Source organism: Suillus fuscotomentosus (assembly GCF_016647785.1).
Source record: "Suillus fuscotomentosus strain FC203 chromosome Unknown F5891scaffold_174, whole genome shotgun sequence".
Taxonomy (NCBI): Eukaryota; Fungi; Basidiomycota; class Agaricomycetes; order Boletales; family Suillaceae; genus Suillus; species Suillus fuscotomentosus.
In genome coordinates this window covers 1-15849 of record NW_024539686.1, presented here as the reverse complement: position 1 = coordinate 15849, position 15849 = coordinate 1, and the positions used below count along the sequence as shown (strand labels likewise).

The 15849-nt window shown below is 50.6% G+C and overlaps 3 protein-coding genes across 3 annotated transcripts; 2 read left to right on the top strand and 1 right to left on the bottom strand.

The window, feature by feature from the left end:
* The first annotated feature begins 116 nt into the window (after positions 1-116).
* Positions 117-3564, top strand: F5891DRAFT_1075058 (uncharacterized protein). Its single transcript, XM_041363360.1, has 10 exons — positions 117-332; positions 384-521; positions 575-826; positions 875-983; positions 1032-2467; positions 2528-2671; positions 2731-2913; positions 2960-3022; positions 3080-3292; positions 3342-3564. Exons 1-9 carry the CDS (start codon positions 180-182, stop codon positions 3236-3238), a joined length of 2637 nt encoding a protein of 878 aa, XP_041217241.1. The 5' UTR covers positions 117-179; the 3' UTR covers positions 3239-3292; positions 3342-3564.
* A 361-nt stretch (positions 3565-3925) lies between these two features.
* F5891DRAFT_168214 (uncharacterized protein) lies at positions 3926-8568 on the bottom strand. Its single transcript, XM_041370758.1, has 9 exons — positions 8366-8568; positions 8002-8311; positions 7899-7948; positions 7789-7839; positions 7179-7366; positions 6633-7105; positions 5473-6577; positions 5149-5423; positions 3926-5086 (listed from the first exon to the last, which is right to left on the bottom strand). The coding sequence occupies exons 1-9, from the start codon at positions 8439-8441 to the stop codon at positions 4099-4101; spliced, it is 3516 nt and encodes a 1171-aa protein (XP_041217240.1). The 5' UTR covers positions 8442-8568; the 3' UTR covers positions 3926-4098.
* Positions 8569-15114: 6546 nt separating this feature from the next.
* F5891DRAFT_966004 (uncharacterized protein) lies at positions 15115-15435 on the top strand (the record flags this gene model as incomplete). The annotated part of the gene is made up of 1 exon (XM_041376202.1): positions 15115-15435. The coding sequence occupies one exon, from the start codon at positions 15115-15117 to the stop codon at positions 15433-15435; it is 321 nt and encodes a 106-aa protein (XP_041217239.1).
* Positions 15436-15849: the final 414 nt, after the last annotated feature.

Below are 15849 nucleotides of genomic sequence, written 5' to 3'. Positions count from 1 at the left end.
TTGGGCATAGACCTCATTCTAAGCACGTGTTCGTTCCTCTCACTCTCATAGAAAACAAACTATAGACGAGTCACGTGAATTCTGATCACCTGACTCAATAGCTACTAGTCGTGGTCCGTGGAGGCGTGCAGAATTACTAGTGTAGACTGACTCTCCTGATTTCGACGTCGGTTGGGCGTATGTCTCTTCCTCTCCCTGATCATCTCCCGCGGCAGCTTGATGTTTCATCGAACGTTCTTTCCAAGTTCGACTCTGTAACATTACAATCCCTAAATTCGTCCTTTGCATCCTCATGTAAAGCTGAGCTTGACGAATCCATTCAATTGACCAAGGTATTCTCTCGTTATTATATGAGTTCTCCGTGGAGTACTGATTTGGACTAGACACAAATTCATGACAGAATATGTGCAGACTCTTCTAGCTTCCAAAGACAGCTGTCTTCGGCAAAGTCTCTGAAAGAACGACTGGATGCACTTTCTGGACATGTCCAAACCCTAAGTGTTACACTTTCGGACTCTAAAGCATGTATTCTCTCTTCTCTGTGTCATAAGACGCATCGCTAATACTTAACTAGTCCGGTCTAGTCCCAGTCTTGCTTGAGGCTTTGGAAGCTCACCAATCACTTGCCCAAGAATCCTTGGATGCAGATGTCTTGAGTGATTCTCTTTCACACCTTTCTGAATGTAGAGCACAACTGGATGCGCTGCAGAAGCTGGTTGACACAGGGGATCTGCCTCCGGCTGTAGTCGCGTGTCATGCTTTGAATTCCTCGCTGATCTCCGTTCCCGGACCATTGAAAGACGCATCGGTAGTGTCTGAAATACAGGTAGGAGTGTAATATCATTTTGTTCTGTCTCAACTTGCTTGCTTGTAGGCTCGGCTGCGTGTGCTTAGCAATTGTGTGGAAGAGCTGCTCAGCGATGCTTACACCAAGAGTATTATTGTGAACCCGTCTCAAGTTATCATCAAACCATTTGTGCTTGGTGAGTGACAGAGCAACATGGTGGGGGGTATCTGAAGTAGTTTTCCAGTGCCTCGGTCACTGAAGCCCTTACCCCTTTCGTCCGTCCTCTCATCGATCAGCTCCGCATCACTGGCATCGCATCTTTCTACCCTGAGGAGGGATATTATAACACACTACATCGAGTGTTCTTTTGACCAGCCGACGTCACTCACGGTCAGCACTATGAAAGATCCATCTGGCGCTTTGATGCACGTCCTCGGCCGATTCCCTTCGTCACCAAATACCACTGACACAGGTTCCCCACTTGCCAACGTATCCACGATCCTCGACTTCTTACACAAACAATTATTTCCCACCCTCCCATCGACCCACAAACACAGTTTTCTGCGAAGTCTCAGCAAACCCATATCCACTGCAGTCCTGGCCCGTTTACTTATTCCTGGTCTGCCTTCGCAGCTTGAAGCTCTACCTGCTTTTTTAAAAATTGCACACAAGGCAGTGGACTTAGAAGACAAGTACATCGTCGGGATGCTCGATGCTTCTAGCGAGAGGGAAATCAAAGCTTGGGTCAACAATTTTTGTACTCATTATGAGCGACAACGGCGCTCACACATTCTCGATTTTACTCGCAAACTTATCGTTCAAAGTATATCTTCTTCTGAGCCAACATTCTATGCCCAGTTATCCCTCTCACAAGACACCCCTGACAAGGTTAGGCTTGCGCCTACAGATGAAGGTGACGCATGGGGACTTGATGACGATGGTCAGAGTTTGAATGCAGGATCGAGGTCTGCGCCAGAAGAGGAGAATGTTTGGGGCTTTGATGATAATTTGGAGGAGGAAAAGGAAAGTCAACAAGCTAAACCTGTGGAAATAGTCGAGGATGACCCAGGGGATGCATGGGGCTGGAATGATGAAGAGCCCGTACCTGAAGAACTAGGGCAAGGAGAAGACACATGGGATGACCCATGGGGTGAAGAACCTTCCCTATCGGTGGTTACTCCCGCTGTGCGGACAGTACCTGTGTTATCCCAACGCCCGTCTGCAGACTCTGCACCTGCGACGCAAAGGGCCTCTCGCCCCACGGGCAGTACCTCTCGTCATCCTGCTACGTCAGGGCCCATAACTGAGCCATATTTGGTATCTACTCTGGCGAAGTCAATCATTCGTACGGTCGAGGACGCGTTGCGCGAAGGACAAGAACTATCATCGTCGGGTACCTTTTCCACCTCACCAACATCTACAACGACGCCTGGGGCACTCATTATGCAGTCAGGAGCACTGGTATTAGATTTGTATCGTGCAGTGTACCCCATCGTCGCTGCAGCACGGCTCGTTCGCCCTGGTGATGTTATGAAATTCTCCAACAACTGCTGTTGGCTCGCAGAGGAGGTTGGTCGCTTGGTTGCACACGAGCGGGGAGTGCTTGCTATGAAAGACAAGTTAGAGGAATGCAAGAGTGCCTTGCAGGTGTTAGCTGACAGTTGGTATCAAGATGGCATCGTGAGTTCTCGACTCTTTACCGTCACTGACATTGAAGTAGTCATCCGTGTATTGGAACAGGACAAACAACGGACGGCCCTGTGTGACATTCTAGCGAGTGCCAAGGGCTTCACAGACACGTCAGACCAGGATCGATATGATGACTGTGAGATGGCCATTTCCCGTGTCGTTCGCGAGATCCGAAGCGCTGCAAATGCGTGGAAGGTACGACTGAGGCGCATCTTTTGATGTTGAAAGCAGCTGATTGTACACGCTTACCGTAGCCCATCCTCCCTAAGGGCAAGTATTACACCGCCGTGGGAGCAATAGTCGAAGTTTCATTGCAGCGGATCCTTGAGAACATACTTGCAATTCCTGATATCCCTGAGGTAGAGTCGCACAAACTGAGCGAGTTGTGCAGAATATTGGCTGCTCTTGAAGGGCTCTTTGTTGAAGACTTCAGCGAGGTAGGTTTACTGTACTTTTCAAGATACTTGACTCATCAATGCCCAGTCATCTTTCGTGGTGTCATACGTTCCGTCGTGGTTGAAATTCTCATATCTTTCTGAACTCCTGGTATATCTATTCGGAATCAGGTTATTGGATCAATATCTCATTGCGCTTGTTTTTCAGGAAGCTTCCATGGCTGATCTCACATACCTTTTCGAAGAAGGAGCTCTAGTGGACTTTGGGGTGGACGAGTTGGTGAAACTTGTGCGTGCCTTGTTTGCAGACACACCGCTGAGGACGAAGACTCTGGACAAAATCATGGGTGGTCATCCAGTCCGGTGATCAAATACTATTAAGTACAATGATTGCGGATCATTGGATGTATGACGGCAATAGGTTCGTGGCCAGCTTGGCGTATACTACCACGGATGCTCAAGTGGCACAGCCAGGCTGGTCGATCTTGGAGGGATTTGGCATCGATATTCATTACCCTGCCATAGTCTTTGTGCCTACTATTCGTGCATATATGCTACAAGCGATCCGTTCGCCTGCGGACGGCTCAGTTGTATATTCCTTTACAGTAGTAACTACGGGAGTGTGAGTGAACGTTGTGGCATACGCGGGTCGTAATGAAAATTTGTTTTTGGTTGGCGGCCCAACTCGAGCGTGCGGGATTAAAAGAGTTCGAAAGCGATGTGAGGGAGACAATGTACTTCGCTTGTCTGTGGAATCTGGACTTCGATGAAGCGTCGGTACATCGCTGCAGTATACATTAGTGCGTTGGATTATGCTACAGAATGCTAAAGAGCGCTCTGTAGCACTCTAGTGAAAAGTTACGTTTCCCTGATTAGTATAGTCCAATTGATAGTAATCTCATCACCTGGGCTGCCAATGACAAGCATAGCCTACTATGTGGTTCGGTGGCCCATGGAACATTCTATGCGCCGGGAACGTTGCGAGGCGCCGTGACTCCGTTCAAATACCCACAGCTTATGCTACACATTTCAACTAACTCTTCTTGGTCAAAGCTTTTGAAAGGTGGCCAGGCATGCAATGCGGATCGGTTGGCAGCGTAGACCGACGCCATTTACAAGTGACCGGTTTACAAGTCAACAGTACATGCGTACAAAACGAATATTATTCGAGGCATTCCATATCAAAAGTAATAACTTATGTAAAGTGCGATAATCACGCAACGTACATCACCACCTAGGATGAGGCTGACCGTCCCATTGGCCTCGTTGAGGCGAATGTTCTTCATAGTCTGGTCCGCTACGAGTCCGACTCCTTTGCCATCCTGAATCCTGAGGACGGTGTGGTGCATCCCCTCTCCCTCGTCCCCTGCCTCTGCCCCGTCCACGCGTACCATTCGTCCATCCTCCACGATCTGGTCTATCATGATGGGGAACCGGGCCATGACGAAACTCTCGATCCCGATTGTACGGCCCATTGTTGAAAGACCCACGTGCAGGACCCGTTGGTGGAGATATGGGATTAGGGCGCATAGGCGATGGAGGTAGAGCCGCCCGTGGATGGCTAGGAGGATGGCTTACAGGAGGAACGTTTCCTGTAGGGAATGGTTGCGATGGAAAACTGGGCGGGGTGGTGTTGTTCCATAGCTGAGGCGGTGTAGCTACTATAGAGGCAGCTGGTGCGGTTGGTGGTGTGGAATAGTTGCCGACACCCATGCCATAATCCGCAGATAGGGTTCTTAATACAATGTGTATCTGTTCCTGCGTGAGGGAAGCCACCTCTGCTGCAAGGGACGTGTTAGCAAGCTGTGGATAAGCTTGCTGTAGGGCAGTAAGTGGGGGCGCATTAAGGGTTGCAGGTACAGGTAAGGGTGTAGGCGCAGATACATGTGGTACAGGAGAGGCCGTAGAAGGGCTTGGTTGGCCAATAGGATGACTGGTAGCAGTAGGCATATGAGGGGATTGCGGCGGGATAACCCGAGCAGGATGTTGGGGCACAGATGGTGGCGGTGGCGGCGGCGGGGCGAGTTTCCCTCTCGTTAAGACCCAGATACCGATAACATAATTCGACTTGCGAGTTTTGGGGAGGCATAAATTATCCATAAGCTCGACGAAGTCAGGCAAAGGATAGCTTGCGAGCAGCGGGACCATGTATAGTTCCTTGCCGGGGTGGTAGTCCTTCGGCCGGTTACCCCAAGGAAACACTAATCCATGGCGGCTGAAGAAAGTTGTCGGTTAGAAATCTGACTTAAAATGCACGTGAGAGAATAGAGAACATACTTTTTATTGAGAAGAAATTCGCTGAACGTCTGCAGCATTGGGTTTCCCTCCACTGTGGAAAATGCGCAGGCAATGAGCTCCTTTTGTGAATTCATTCGCATTTGGAGGAGGAAGTGCGAAGAGTTATCTGTAGGAACACGGCCATCGATGCGGAGAATATCGGAAGGGAAGAGGGTCTTCCATAAATCAGAATCGTGACCCAAAATCCGTCCTCCGACTTGCCGCGCAACCACGGGTGCTTCCTGAAGAGCTGAGGATTCTAAAGGCATAGATATCTGGTACCCGAAGTTAGCGCTAAGAACTACAACGATCAAATGCACCAACCTTGCCACTCCAAACAAGAGGAAGGGCGTCGAAGACTGCTTCAGGATCTTGAGGAGGCTGCTCCGTCTGTGAAGGCTCCAGATCATGTTCCTTCTCTAACAACATATCGAAATCTTCATCGTTAGCTTCTGCGGCGACGAGATCTGCCTCCACTTGCGACTCTCGTGTAACTCCAAGGTCTGATACGGGCTCAGGAGGTGCTGCTGACGGAGCTGACCATAAAGTGTTGAGGTCGAAAGATGTGCGAACAGGTGTCTCAGGTTTCGATATAAGCGAGGGGGCGGGTGTGGATGTAGCCGAAGTTGCACAATAGAGGCCAGGGGATTCGGAGGGTGCAGGTGCAGGCTCTGAGGCAACAGTAGGCGCAGGCTCTGTGGCCTCAGAAGGTGCGGGTTCTGGGGTCGCAGGAGGTGCGGGCTCTGGGCTTGCACAAGGCGCGCCGTCTGTAGCAAGCATGGGAGCCTCCAATGCTGGAGTCTCCAGCCTTTCTGTATATGAATCTTGCGGGCCTGGCTCGTCATCTAGATTGATGAGATCCGCGATATCAAGCTCCGGCTCCGGGAGCATCGTATGGAAATCAGATGCGAACAAAGGATGTACGGGAGGTCTGTCATCGCCTGCTGGAAACTGGTTGATTGAATGCATGGGCACAGGTAGATGCCCTCCCCAACTCGACGTATGAGGTACGACTGGAGACTCAGGTGGCGCTGACCCCTGAGCAGCTGCAGACGCACGCTGCTTCTGCTGCTCCTCGGCGGCCCTCAAGCGTGCCTGCCGCTCTCTCTCTCGTCTTTCTTCCTCCTCCCTCTCACGCTCCCTCTCACGCTCGCGCTCGCGCATCGCAACATCACCATTCACATCCTCAATGTCCTGCAGGCCCTTATGGGTAATCTTTGCACGAGGAACAGTTGACTTTTGCAAGATTGAATGTTCCAGAGATTCTTTCTCCAATATTTTGATCGACTGTTTCGTCTCTTCGTTCGCTAAGTCAGTCGAGCTCATGAGGGCAAGTTCCTTTGGTGTTATAGAGGACGAGCTAATGCGCTTGTGAATGACCACACGATCTGGTTTGCTAAGGTTAAAGTCAAGCATACGAAACCTCTCCCTGCGAATGCCAATCAGCGCGTTGATTAAAAAACCAAAATAGAGTACGGGCTCACTTATACTTCGGCCCAACACTGAGCTTGTTGTGCTTGTCTGGTTCGCAGTACATATCAAATACGCATTGCTCAACCTCAGAAGCAAACGCCTTCGCCTCCTCCTCTAAGCGCGTCTTATCTTCATCACTTAATTCACCCTCTTTGAGCTCGGCCTTACTGGCATCCTCTGTCGCAGCAGCATGTGGATACTTCAAAAAAATCGAACAAAACAGCTGATGGAGTTTTCCAAGACAGTACTTTCTTGCTGGATCATCTTCAGCAGCGGCATCGCTGGATCTCCTACGTTTAGGAACAGGAGGCTGGGTGGCGCTCGTCGCCTTTCGCTTGAGACCAGAACTTGGGACGAGAGACGCCTTCCTGGTTGATGATTCTTGAGATGGACCAGCTTTGTGGGAAGATTCCCGGGTGTTGGCACTTTCACGGACGTTGGAATGTGCGTCCGATTCGCTGGAACTGGAAACTCTGCGACGACGCTGGTGAATGAAGCACAAAAAAACGATCAAGCGTTAAAAGGTGACGATATTGAATAGGATTGTAGAAACGCACCTTGGCAGATGATGACCCTTTCCTCCTGAACTTCTCTGGCTCCGCAATGTATTCGTCCTCGCTATCGGTATTGTCCTCCGATTCTGATGGGGGAATCGCCGGAGGTGGCGTCGGGAGCCTGACAGTTTTGGCCTCGTCATGTTCAGGGTCGGCGTGTTCTTCCGCTACATCGGGTTCTTCCCACTTCACTGAAAACACGAAAAAAGGATTAGTACCTCAAGTCTTCAATTGATAGTGTAAGGAAAAGTGAAAAGAGCACATCATTCTTTTTCCCTGCGTGAGAACAGGACGCCACTGTGACATAGGTTGTTCCATCTAGCGCCCGTTGACCACCGTGCTCAAGCAATCGCTCACATCGAAACCTCTTCAGACAAAAATTGACTCAAAGAGGAAAAGTCGCGCGCCTATAACGTAAGGCCAAAGGCACCGTTGTACAACCATCACAGCGGCACGCAATTGACTGCAACAAAGATGTGGCGAACAGGAACAGATATGCCACTAACGATAGACGATAGCGAAGTACTTGCGAGACAAGACTCATAAGATGGATATACATGAAGAGGGATACGGGCCCACAGAGACAAACCACAAAAAGACCAGTGACACTCACTGACTGTACGTCGGCCAGTTAATTCAGTGCATGTAGAACATACATAAATATCTGCCAAGATGGGAGAATGATCAGTAACCGATGGTAAAATACGATAAGGGAAAACTTACGAAGTTCAGAAGCCTCTACTTCATCGAGCCTCACACAGCGAAAATGATACCTACGCGCCGATTTAGTGAAGTTAGGTATTAGGATCTGATTGCATATACGCACCACTCATTACAGACAGAACAGCACACCATGGGCGTACCATCATCTGGTTCATGGCAAATACAAAATGTACATTTATCTTTCGGCTGTCTGTCCTGGGCGTCCTGTGTGGCCTTGATAGGCGTCTTCGCCTTCTCATGGCTGATATTGGTCTCTTTTTCCATCTCGCTCATATGGTCCTCGCTCTTCAGGGATCTCGCGCGCAACCTGGTAGATTTTAGCTGACTATCCTTGTTTGAACGTGACTTGACATTATTCGTAGTAGACACCGATTTTGTTCTTGAGCGGGTCGACATCGTTGGCGTCGGCGTCCCTGTGTGCAAGGTTTAGTTGTGAGTCAAGAACAGAACGACTTTGAAACTCCGACATTCCAATGAGTTGTGGCAAAGAACCAACGTCGCACTTTGCAAACCAACCGTAGAAACTTGGCTCTCGAAGACCATCTGGCGCGTTGGGTACTGGATGACCAGGACACTGTCCCATGGGCCTTGGCAACTCACAACTACTAGTTTGGGTGGGTCACCACGAATGTCATATCAAGCGCTCGCGTGAGCCCTCAGACATGATATCATCAGGCCTTAAAAATACCGTGTTCTCATGCTTTCCTTGCCGTCGGGGAATCAACGGTGACTGAGTGAAAATCGCTCACACATCCACTATCTACTCCTATTAAGTGATGCGAGTCCATTTGGTCGGTCTCACCAGGACGGTAGTTTGGCGCGGGTCTGGGAAACGTGGGTGTCCCGCTTTGCGAGGCAGTGATCTAATCTAATGTTTTTAAACCATATGGTCTTTCCCCGGGTCATCCGGGATAAGGCAAGTCCAATTGTGGCGACCACTGCTCCAATACCTGGCAAGATCATCATTGGTCATCAGGACTCGGAGCCCAGTCCACATAGGTCAGCTGTGGTACCGTAAGAACTGCAGCATAATTAATACTGTCATCGATAAGGTGTCCATGACCCGAATAACCTTCCGGGTGACTGACGAACAAGCCGCACCGGTTGTCAGTCTAAGAGACTGCTAGTACAAATTTGACGTGTACGTGTCTGGCAGCTTAGGACACTTTCGAGTCGTGATACTTATATGCGAGCTAGCACTGTATAGCCTGTCTCTTGCTTGATTTCATTTCACGACTAGTTATCATTGAACGTTCCTATTCCCGGACTGCTGCTTCTCCCGCCGGAGATCTCGATCGATCTATTACTAGCAACAGGTCCTGTCCCAATCTCGGGAGGAATATCTTTGTTCTTTCGAATCTACTACTATACTTTACTCCATCCTTTTCAGTCGCCGCCTTTCTTGTCTGGACCGTCAGGATTGTACATACAGTGACAAGCCATCCGTGCAAGTAATGTACCTACTATGCTTAGGCCACGTTAAACTGACAGAATTTGCAGTGTGTACTGTCATTGGTGGGTTCGCCATCAATTTATTCGTAGTTCCTTGCCGCCTTGTGAAGTATGTGAATTCATACTTTCGTAACAGGTGTCCGCACCGCTCATGACAAGTACTGACTTTGGAATTGCAGGGTCACTTACCCACCACTACTAGTAATACTAGTACTATCGTGCAGCGTTAGTCAGACAGTTTCCTCGAGATCTCGGCATTACATGAGGCTTACACATGGCAGCAATCGCCCTCTCGAGCGATCCAAAGACACAGATACCCAGCCCCTTTCACATGATGGCCTCTCCCCAGCTTGCTAACCCGAGGTGCGACTCGCCACCGAAAGCATTGTCCCGTACTCCAGAGCCTTCCTCTTCCTCGACATATGCCTCTGCTCAAGAGATCCCTGAGACAAGGTCCATGACTTTTAGGCGACTCCGATCGTCATTGGAGCAAAGTTTGAAGACCGCAACACGTTCCAGAGCAAAAGTCCTGCCACCTGTTGATGACTTCGCAGCCGTCTCCGTCAAGGGTAAAGGCAAGGAGAAAGAGCCTGAAATCCACGTTGCTGTGAAAGGGCAGGAGAAGGATAAGATCCTGTCCGGCATGCTGAGACGATTGGAATCAAGGGTAGGACTGCGCAGGACTGCACGGGTGTCGACATCGACATCGATCCCCCTTGACGCAAGTCACGCCAACGCGATTGGAGCGCCTGCTGCCAGTGGTAATAACGCGGATGTAGTCACCAAATCACGCCAGGCTGGATTCACGAGTTTTGCTACCCCATCCCTGTGGCAGGCATCTGTGTCTTCACCAGTTCTCCATCTCTCGTCCCAAAATTTGCCGTCGGGTCCGTCACAACCTGCAGCAATGGCGCCATTATCAAATACAGGCCCCATCACACCTGCACGCGATCGCACGCGGCGCGCCAGCGTTCAGCCCATTAAGTTCAAGGAAATTAGCGGTCCTCAGCCATTAGCAACGCGGCATGACTACCGCAGTGGCGCTGTAATGCCTGACCGCTCTGGTGCAGCCTCTCCTCGGGCAGGTAAATCTCGTCCATCTCCAGTACTCTCTACACCCAGGGGACGTTTGTCGGTTGACGCACCTAGGCGGAGCCATGATTCGTCGAGCCCGCCAGGCACCCTGTCTGGCTCCCGAGCGCGGTTTGGCGACCTGTCCAGAACGCCTGTGGCTACGAGTGCCACTCACCTGCCTCTCCACAGCAGTCCACCTTCCTGTCCTACTCCCAATCGTGCTGTGAGTCCTGCACGCGCAAGGACACCTCTTAAACAAGTTGTGGCTCCCGCATCCTATCAGGGGTTTACTTCTGCATCTACGTCTACATCACATCTTCCCTTGAATTCCTCCAGTCCACCGACGATGTCAACTTCAGCCCGTATGCCTTCTGTGGATGCACCAAGGAGACCCTCAGTTGATGCGCCACGGAGAAGTTCTGTTGATACCCCACAGAGACCTTCTTTTGATACCTCCCGAAGACCATCTGCAGAAGTGCCGCGAAAAGCGTCTGGCGAAACCTCTCGAAGAGGCTCCATTGACGTACATCGCCGACCCACGGCCTCGCCTGTGCCTAGAGCATGTTCTCCTCAGTCTACCGTGCGTCCACGTGCTACATCACCTTCTCAGCGCACGCCTGCATGCGCCCAGACTCGCTTTAATATCTCAACTGCTTCCCTCATCTCTCCTTCCACTCCAGAGCAGCGTGAGGTTATACGTGCTGCAACTTCGCTTCTTTGCAAAGAATTGCGGAAAGCACCGGCGCATCTTGCACGTAGTGATGCACAGAAGGAGTGGGCGGAAGTAGAGGTGCGCATGCAGCCCTTAATAAGGCTTGAACGCGTTTGGGGAAAGAGTGGCGGTGGCGGTGCCAGTTCTAGCCAGGTTGCTGGGGGTGTTGGCTCCATGGTGCTTAGCTCAGCTGGGGAGGAAAGAGAAAGGAAGCTCTTCTGCGAGGCCCTTCGAGATGGCGTTGTTCTCTGCCAGTAAGCCTTGACAGTTACTCCGACTGGTGTGCTGTTTAATGTTGCATCTTTTCAGGCTGATAAACAAGCATTATTCTGGGGCCATAACTCGCATCGACCACCGTGAAGACGGTCTTAAGCAAACCAGCAACATCACCAGGTTCATTGCCGCATGCTCGCAACACGGTGTCCCTTCCGACGACATTTTCTATCGTGACGACCTTATCCAGGCGACCCCAGAAACCCTTTGCCGTGTCGCATGTACCATCAATTCGTTGATGAAGCTTTTTGAAGACCCTGGAGTCGGTCGTGCCAAGGTCATCGCGGGTCAAGGCAAGAAAGGTGCCATCGTAGCTTCAAGCAACGACCCTTACTCCTCGGCAATTTCTTGCGCCGCTTCTTCCACACCGAATCTGCTGCCACGACCAACCTCTCCAGTTCGCAGAATGCAGAGTCCACATGAACGAACGCTCCTCCCAGTGCGACCTGATAGTCCGCAATCGGGAACATCTGCTGGCACAGCTAAGAGAGTCCCCATCATTGATAAAAGCACGACACCAGCCAGTAACAGCGATCATGAAATTCACCAGGTTCCCCCTCTTACGAGTCCATGTCCAACCCCTATATCTCCCCTTCGCGCGCACTCTCGAACTGGACTTCCAAATGACAGTGGCGTTAGCCCTCTCTCCAGTCTTCAGCCACTCGACATTCCCTTCCCTCAATCACCGACTTCGCAGGTGTCCAATCTGTCGACAGCGGGCTGTGATGCAGACTATCCCCCACGACAGTCAAGAACCTCCAGCAATCTCACTGATAACACTGCCCTCTCCAGCATCTTTGACATCAGACGGGTGAGCAGCAGCAACCAAAACAAGTTTGGAACCATCAGGACTTTCACAACTGAAGCGACCTCTTGCTCTGAGGCGCCTTCGTTCACCCGAACAGAGGCTAGCTCGGTGGCAGCATTCATGACAGAAGAGATGAGCAGGAGACGGGGTAGTGGAGAGCCTGCACCTCGGTCGAGAGAGCGACGCCCGAGCGAGCCAGGTGTACTTGATCTGGTTAGCCTCGCAGAGGAAGAGGAGAACAGTGCCTGTGGGTCGAGTTCCAATCATCATCAGAAGGAGAGTTTGCAGCCTAAAGGACCCTCGCGGGTGCGGGAAACGGACGCGCAGAATCGTGTGCGACTCGGTAAAGGCAAATGGCCCGACGATTTTCTGGACGCTTTCAAGCCAAGTCCATCTCAAGCAGTCCCAATTGCAACATCGTCGAACAGTGTAGATGCGCCCCTTGGTTCCAGTCCTCTATCTGTATCCCCGACTAGAAAGCCTTCCATTGTTGGCTCATCACGTCACAACGACAGCACAGAGTCCAGAGTCCGAAGGCCATCTCATCGGTCAACCCATAGCGCGGATGTCCTGATGCCGAGGAATTCAGTGCTTCGTTTGGATGCCAGTTCAGATAATTCACCAGGCTCCAAAGTCATTCTGCGTCGTCAGAGTACACGTAATGGTGTTCGCAGAAATGGGGTCTACTATCCTCGTAATAGCGCCGACGACCCTGGGACTCCAAAGGATGACGATCCTCGCATTGTCCCCTTCCCGCGTGCCGTGTCAGGGGAACATGCTGCTCGTGCCACACCATCTCCCGATTCTACTGCCAAGGGCGATGTCACGAATAACCAGGATGCTCCCCGTGTGCGTGGTCGCTTCCAGAGTGATGTTGAAGATCATCGAGCTCGAAGATGCAGTCGTCCGACTTCGCTTGATGAGTTGGGTAGAGCGCGGAGGTCTCGATATGAAAGCATGGTCAATCTAGGGGTGGCCTCTACGAACGCAAGTGCGAGCGACTTGCTATCAAGGGACTCCGGCGACGGAAGCGCCGTACGACAGACCGTAATAATCAAGGAAGAAGGGAAACCCGCGATTCATTTCGTGAGTTCTCCTATTTATGCAAGCCAGCGCCCAGGTCTTTGACTTTACCTTTATAAGCAACTCGGAAATTGCATCGGCCGCGGGCAGTTCGGCACAGTGTATCGGGCTCTGAATCTGACAACCGGACAAATGGTGGCAGTTAAACGAATCCGATTAGAAGGTCTGAAAGAGGACGAAGTTGCCCAGCTCATGAGAGAGGTGGACTTGATGAAAAGACTATCACATCCAAGTATTGTGAAGTATGAAGGGATGGCTCGAGATGATCAATACCTTAACATCGTTCTTGAGTGAGTACAGTCCATTATCTTGTCGGATGTTTCTTTTGATGAGCTCAATCTAGATATGCTGAAAGCGGCTCATTGGGCCAGATGCTCAAAGCTTTCGGCAAGTTGAACGAGCAACTTGTGGCGGGCTACGTTGTCAAGATTCTCGAGGGCTTGCATTATTTGCATCGTTGCGATGTTGTCCACTGCGATTTGAAAGCCGCCAACATTCTCACTACGAAGACGGGGAATATCAAGCTCTCGGATTTCGGCGTTTCCTTGAACCTGAAGGCTATAGAAAGAGAGAAGGACGTTGCTGGTACTCCGAACTGGATGGCCCCAGAGGTCATCGAGCTCAAAGGGGCTTCAACAAAGGCTGACATTTGGTCGTTGGGATGCACAGTTGTCGAACTTCTTACTGGACGTCCGCCATTTGGGGATATCACCAACACAATGACAGGTATGATCATGGTGATTGTTCCAGACGCATGACTGATGTAAATGCAGTCATGTTCCGCATTGTCGAGGACGAGATGCCAATCCCTGAAGAATGTTCCGAGCCGTTGAAAGACTTCCTTCAGCAATGCTTCCAGAAGGAACCCTCGATGCGACCTGATGCTGAGCTATTGTGCGAGCACCCCTGGTTGAAGAGAAATTGGGATGCCCTCAAGGTTCGTGGGTCTCTGGATAGTATGTAAGATGTTACCAATCGATTTCATTTAGGAACTTCGTCTTCAGGATAGCATACCCTTTCTCCGGCGTGTTAGCACTGATCTACAAAAGACTGACATTGTGCACCTTGCATCTATGGATATCAACAGAATCGAATCACCTTCCTCGGTTCAAGAGGAGCCATCAAAGTCCCCAAGGCGCAGATTATCCAGTGGACCGTCTTCGCCGATTTCGCTTCCGGAGAATACCCCATTCACCCCTATGGATCATTCCTTTATCAAGACCACCTTTGGGAAACGTGAGCCCGAAATTTGCAGCCGGTTAGTCTCGCTGATCGTATTTGTAGCCATGATCTGCAGAGTGTGTATGGGAAGTATCAAAAGAAGCGCCGTCATTTGCGACAAGTGTAATCTCATCACTCACTCAAAATGTGCTCCTGAAGCTCCTCCCACATGCGACCTTCGCTCTCAACTGTTGCTTTACGCACAGTACGCCGAACAAGGAAGCCCCGCTGGTATCCCGCTCGATGGATTGAATGGGTTGCATCCTCCTCGTCCATCGACGATTATTCCTTCTGAAGTCTCCTTCGCTACCCCTTCTCCTCGACCAAGCTTGGACGTCACGCCGTCATCACAATTACCATCACCCACTCCTCCCAACGTCTACAAGCTTATAAATCCCTTCAAACGTTCTCGTTCTTCCCTAGCAGCAGAGAATAGGTCTTCCCCTTTGGCATCGCCGTCATCGATGCCTCAGCCTCTGTCTCACGATGATGTCACTCCCAAGCGAAAACCCTCTAAGCTCTCACCGAATATGATCTCGAAAGAACGACCTCATTCATTGTCAAGTAATGGTACTGCCCCCAATGCCGGTAGCATGAAGAAGGCTGACAGCCAGTCCAGCCGTCAAGAACCAGGCCGTAAATCCTTCTTTTCAATAGTTGAGCCTGATACACATACGATTCCACAACTTGGTCCGCCAGTTCCCGACAAGAAATCATTTTATGCCCATGCTACGACTGCCACTCTCAATGATCGTATGGACAATTCATCACGCCACATTCCGGGCACAGTGCCCAATGAACCTGACCGTCACAAAAAACGGGCAGCAGAGAACCCATCAGGCTGCATGTTCAGTGACTCTTCTCTTACATCTACTGTCATCCTCGCCTGCATCAATCATCCGAACATAGCATGATTCAGATACCGTCATGGACACTGTACCACTAAAGTCCTTAGTGCTTTTACCCATTATTACTGATCACTACTATACTGTTCATTAAGACGTATATTAATATATACTCTCTTTTAGCACTTCTATCCTGGTGCAATATCTAATCACAACCACCTCAAGTTCAGTGTCCTGTGAGCAAAAATAATGCGCCCCCTCCCCCGTAAACTGATTCGACTTCTTAGGATATCCGCTGACATAATCTCAGCGTGCGGCGCCGATATCTGCCCAGGTTCGGGCCGCTCCGTCGTCCGACGGTCCAGCGCCGTTCAATGGATACCAACTTCAAGTTCGTGCCAGCAACACTAACCTTGTACCATCTTGTTTGGATGGCAACGATGTCAGGGCCCTTGCATTGCAATATTTGGCATGAAAGTCCAG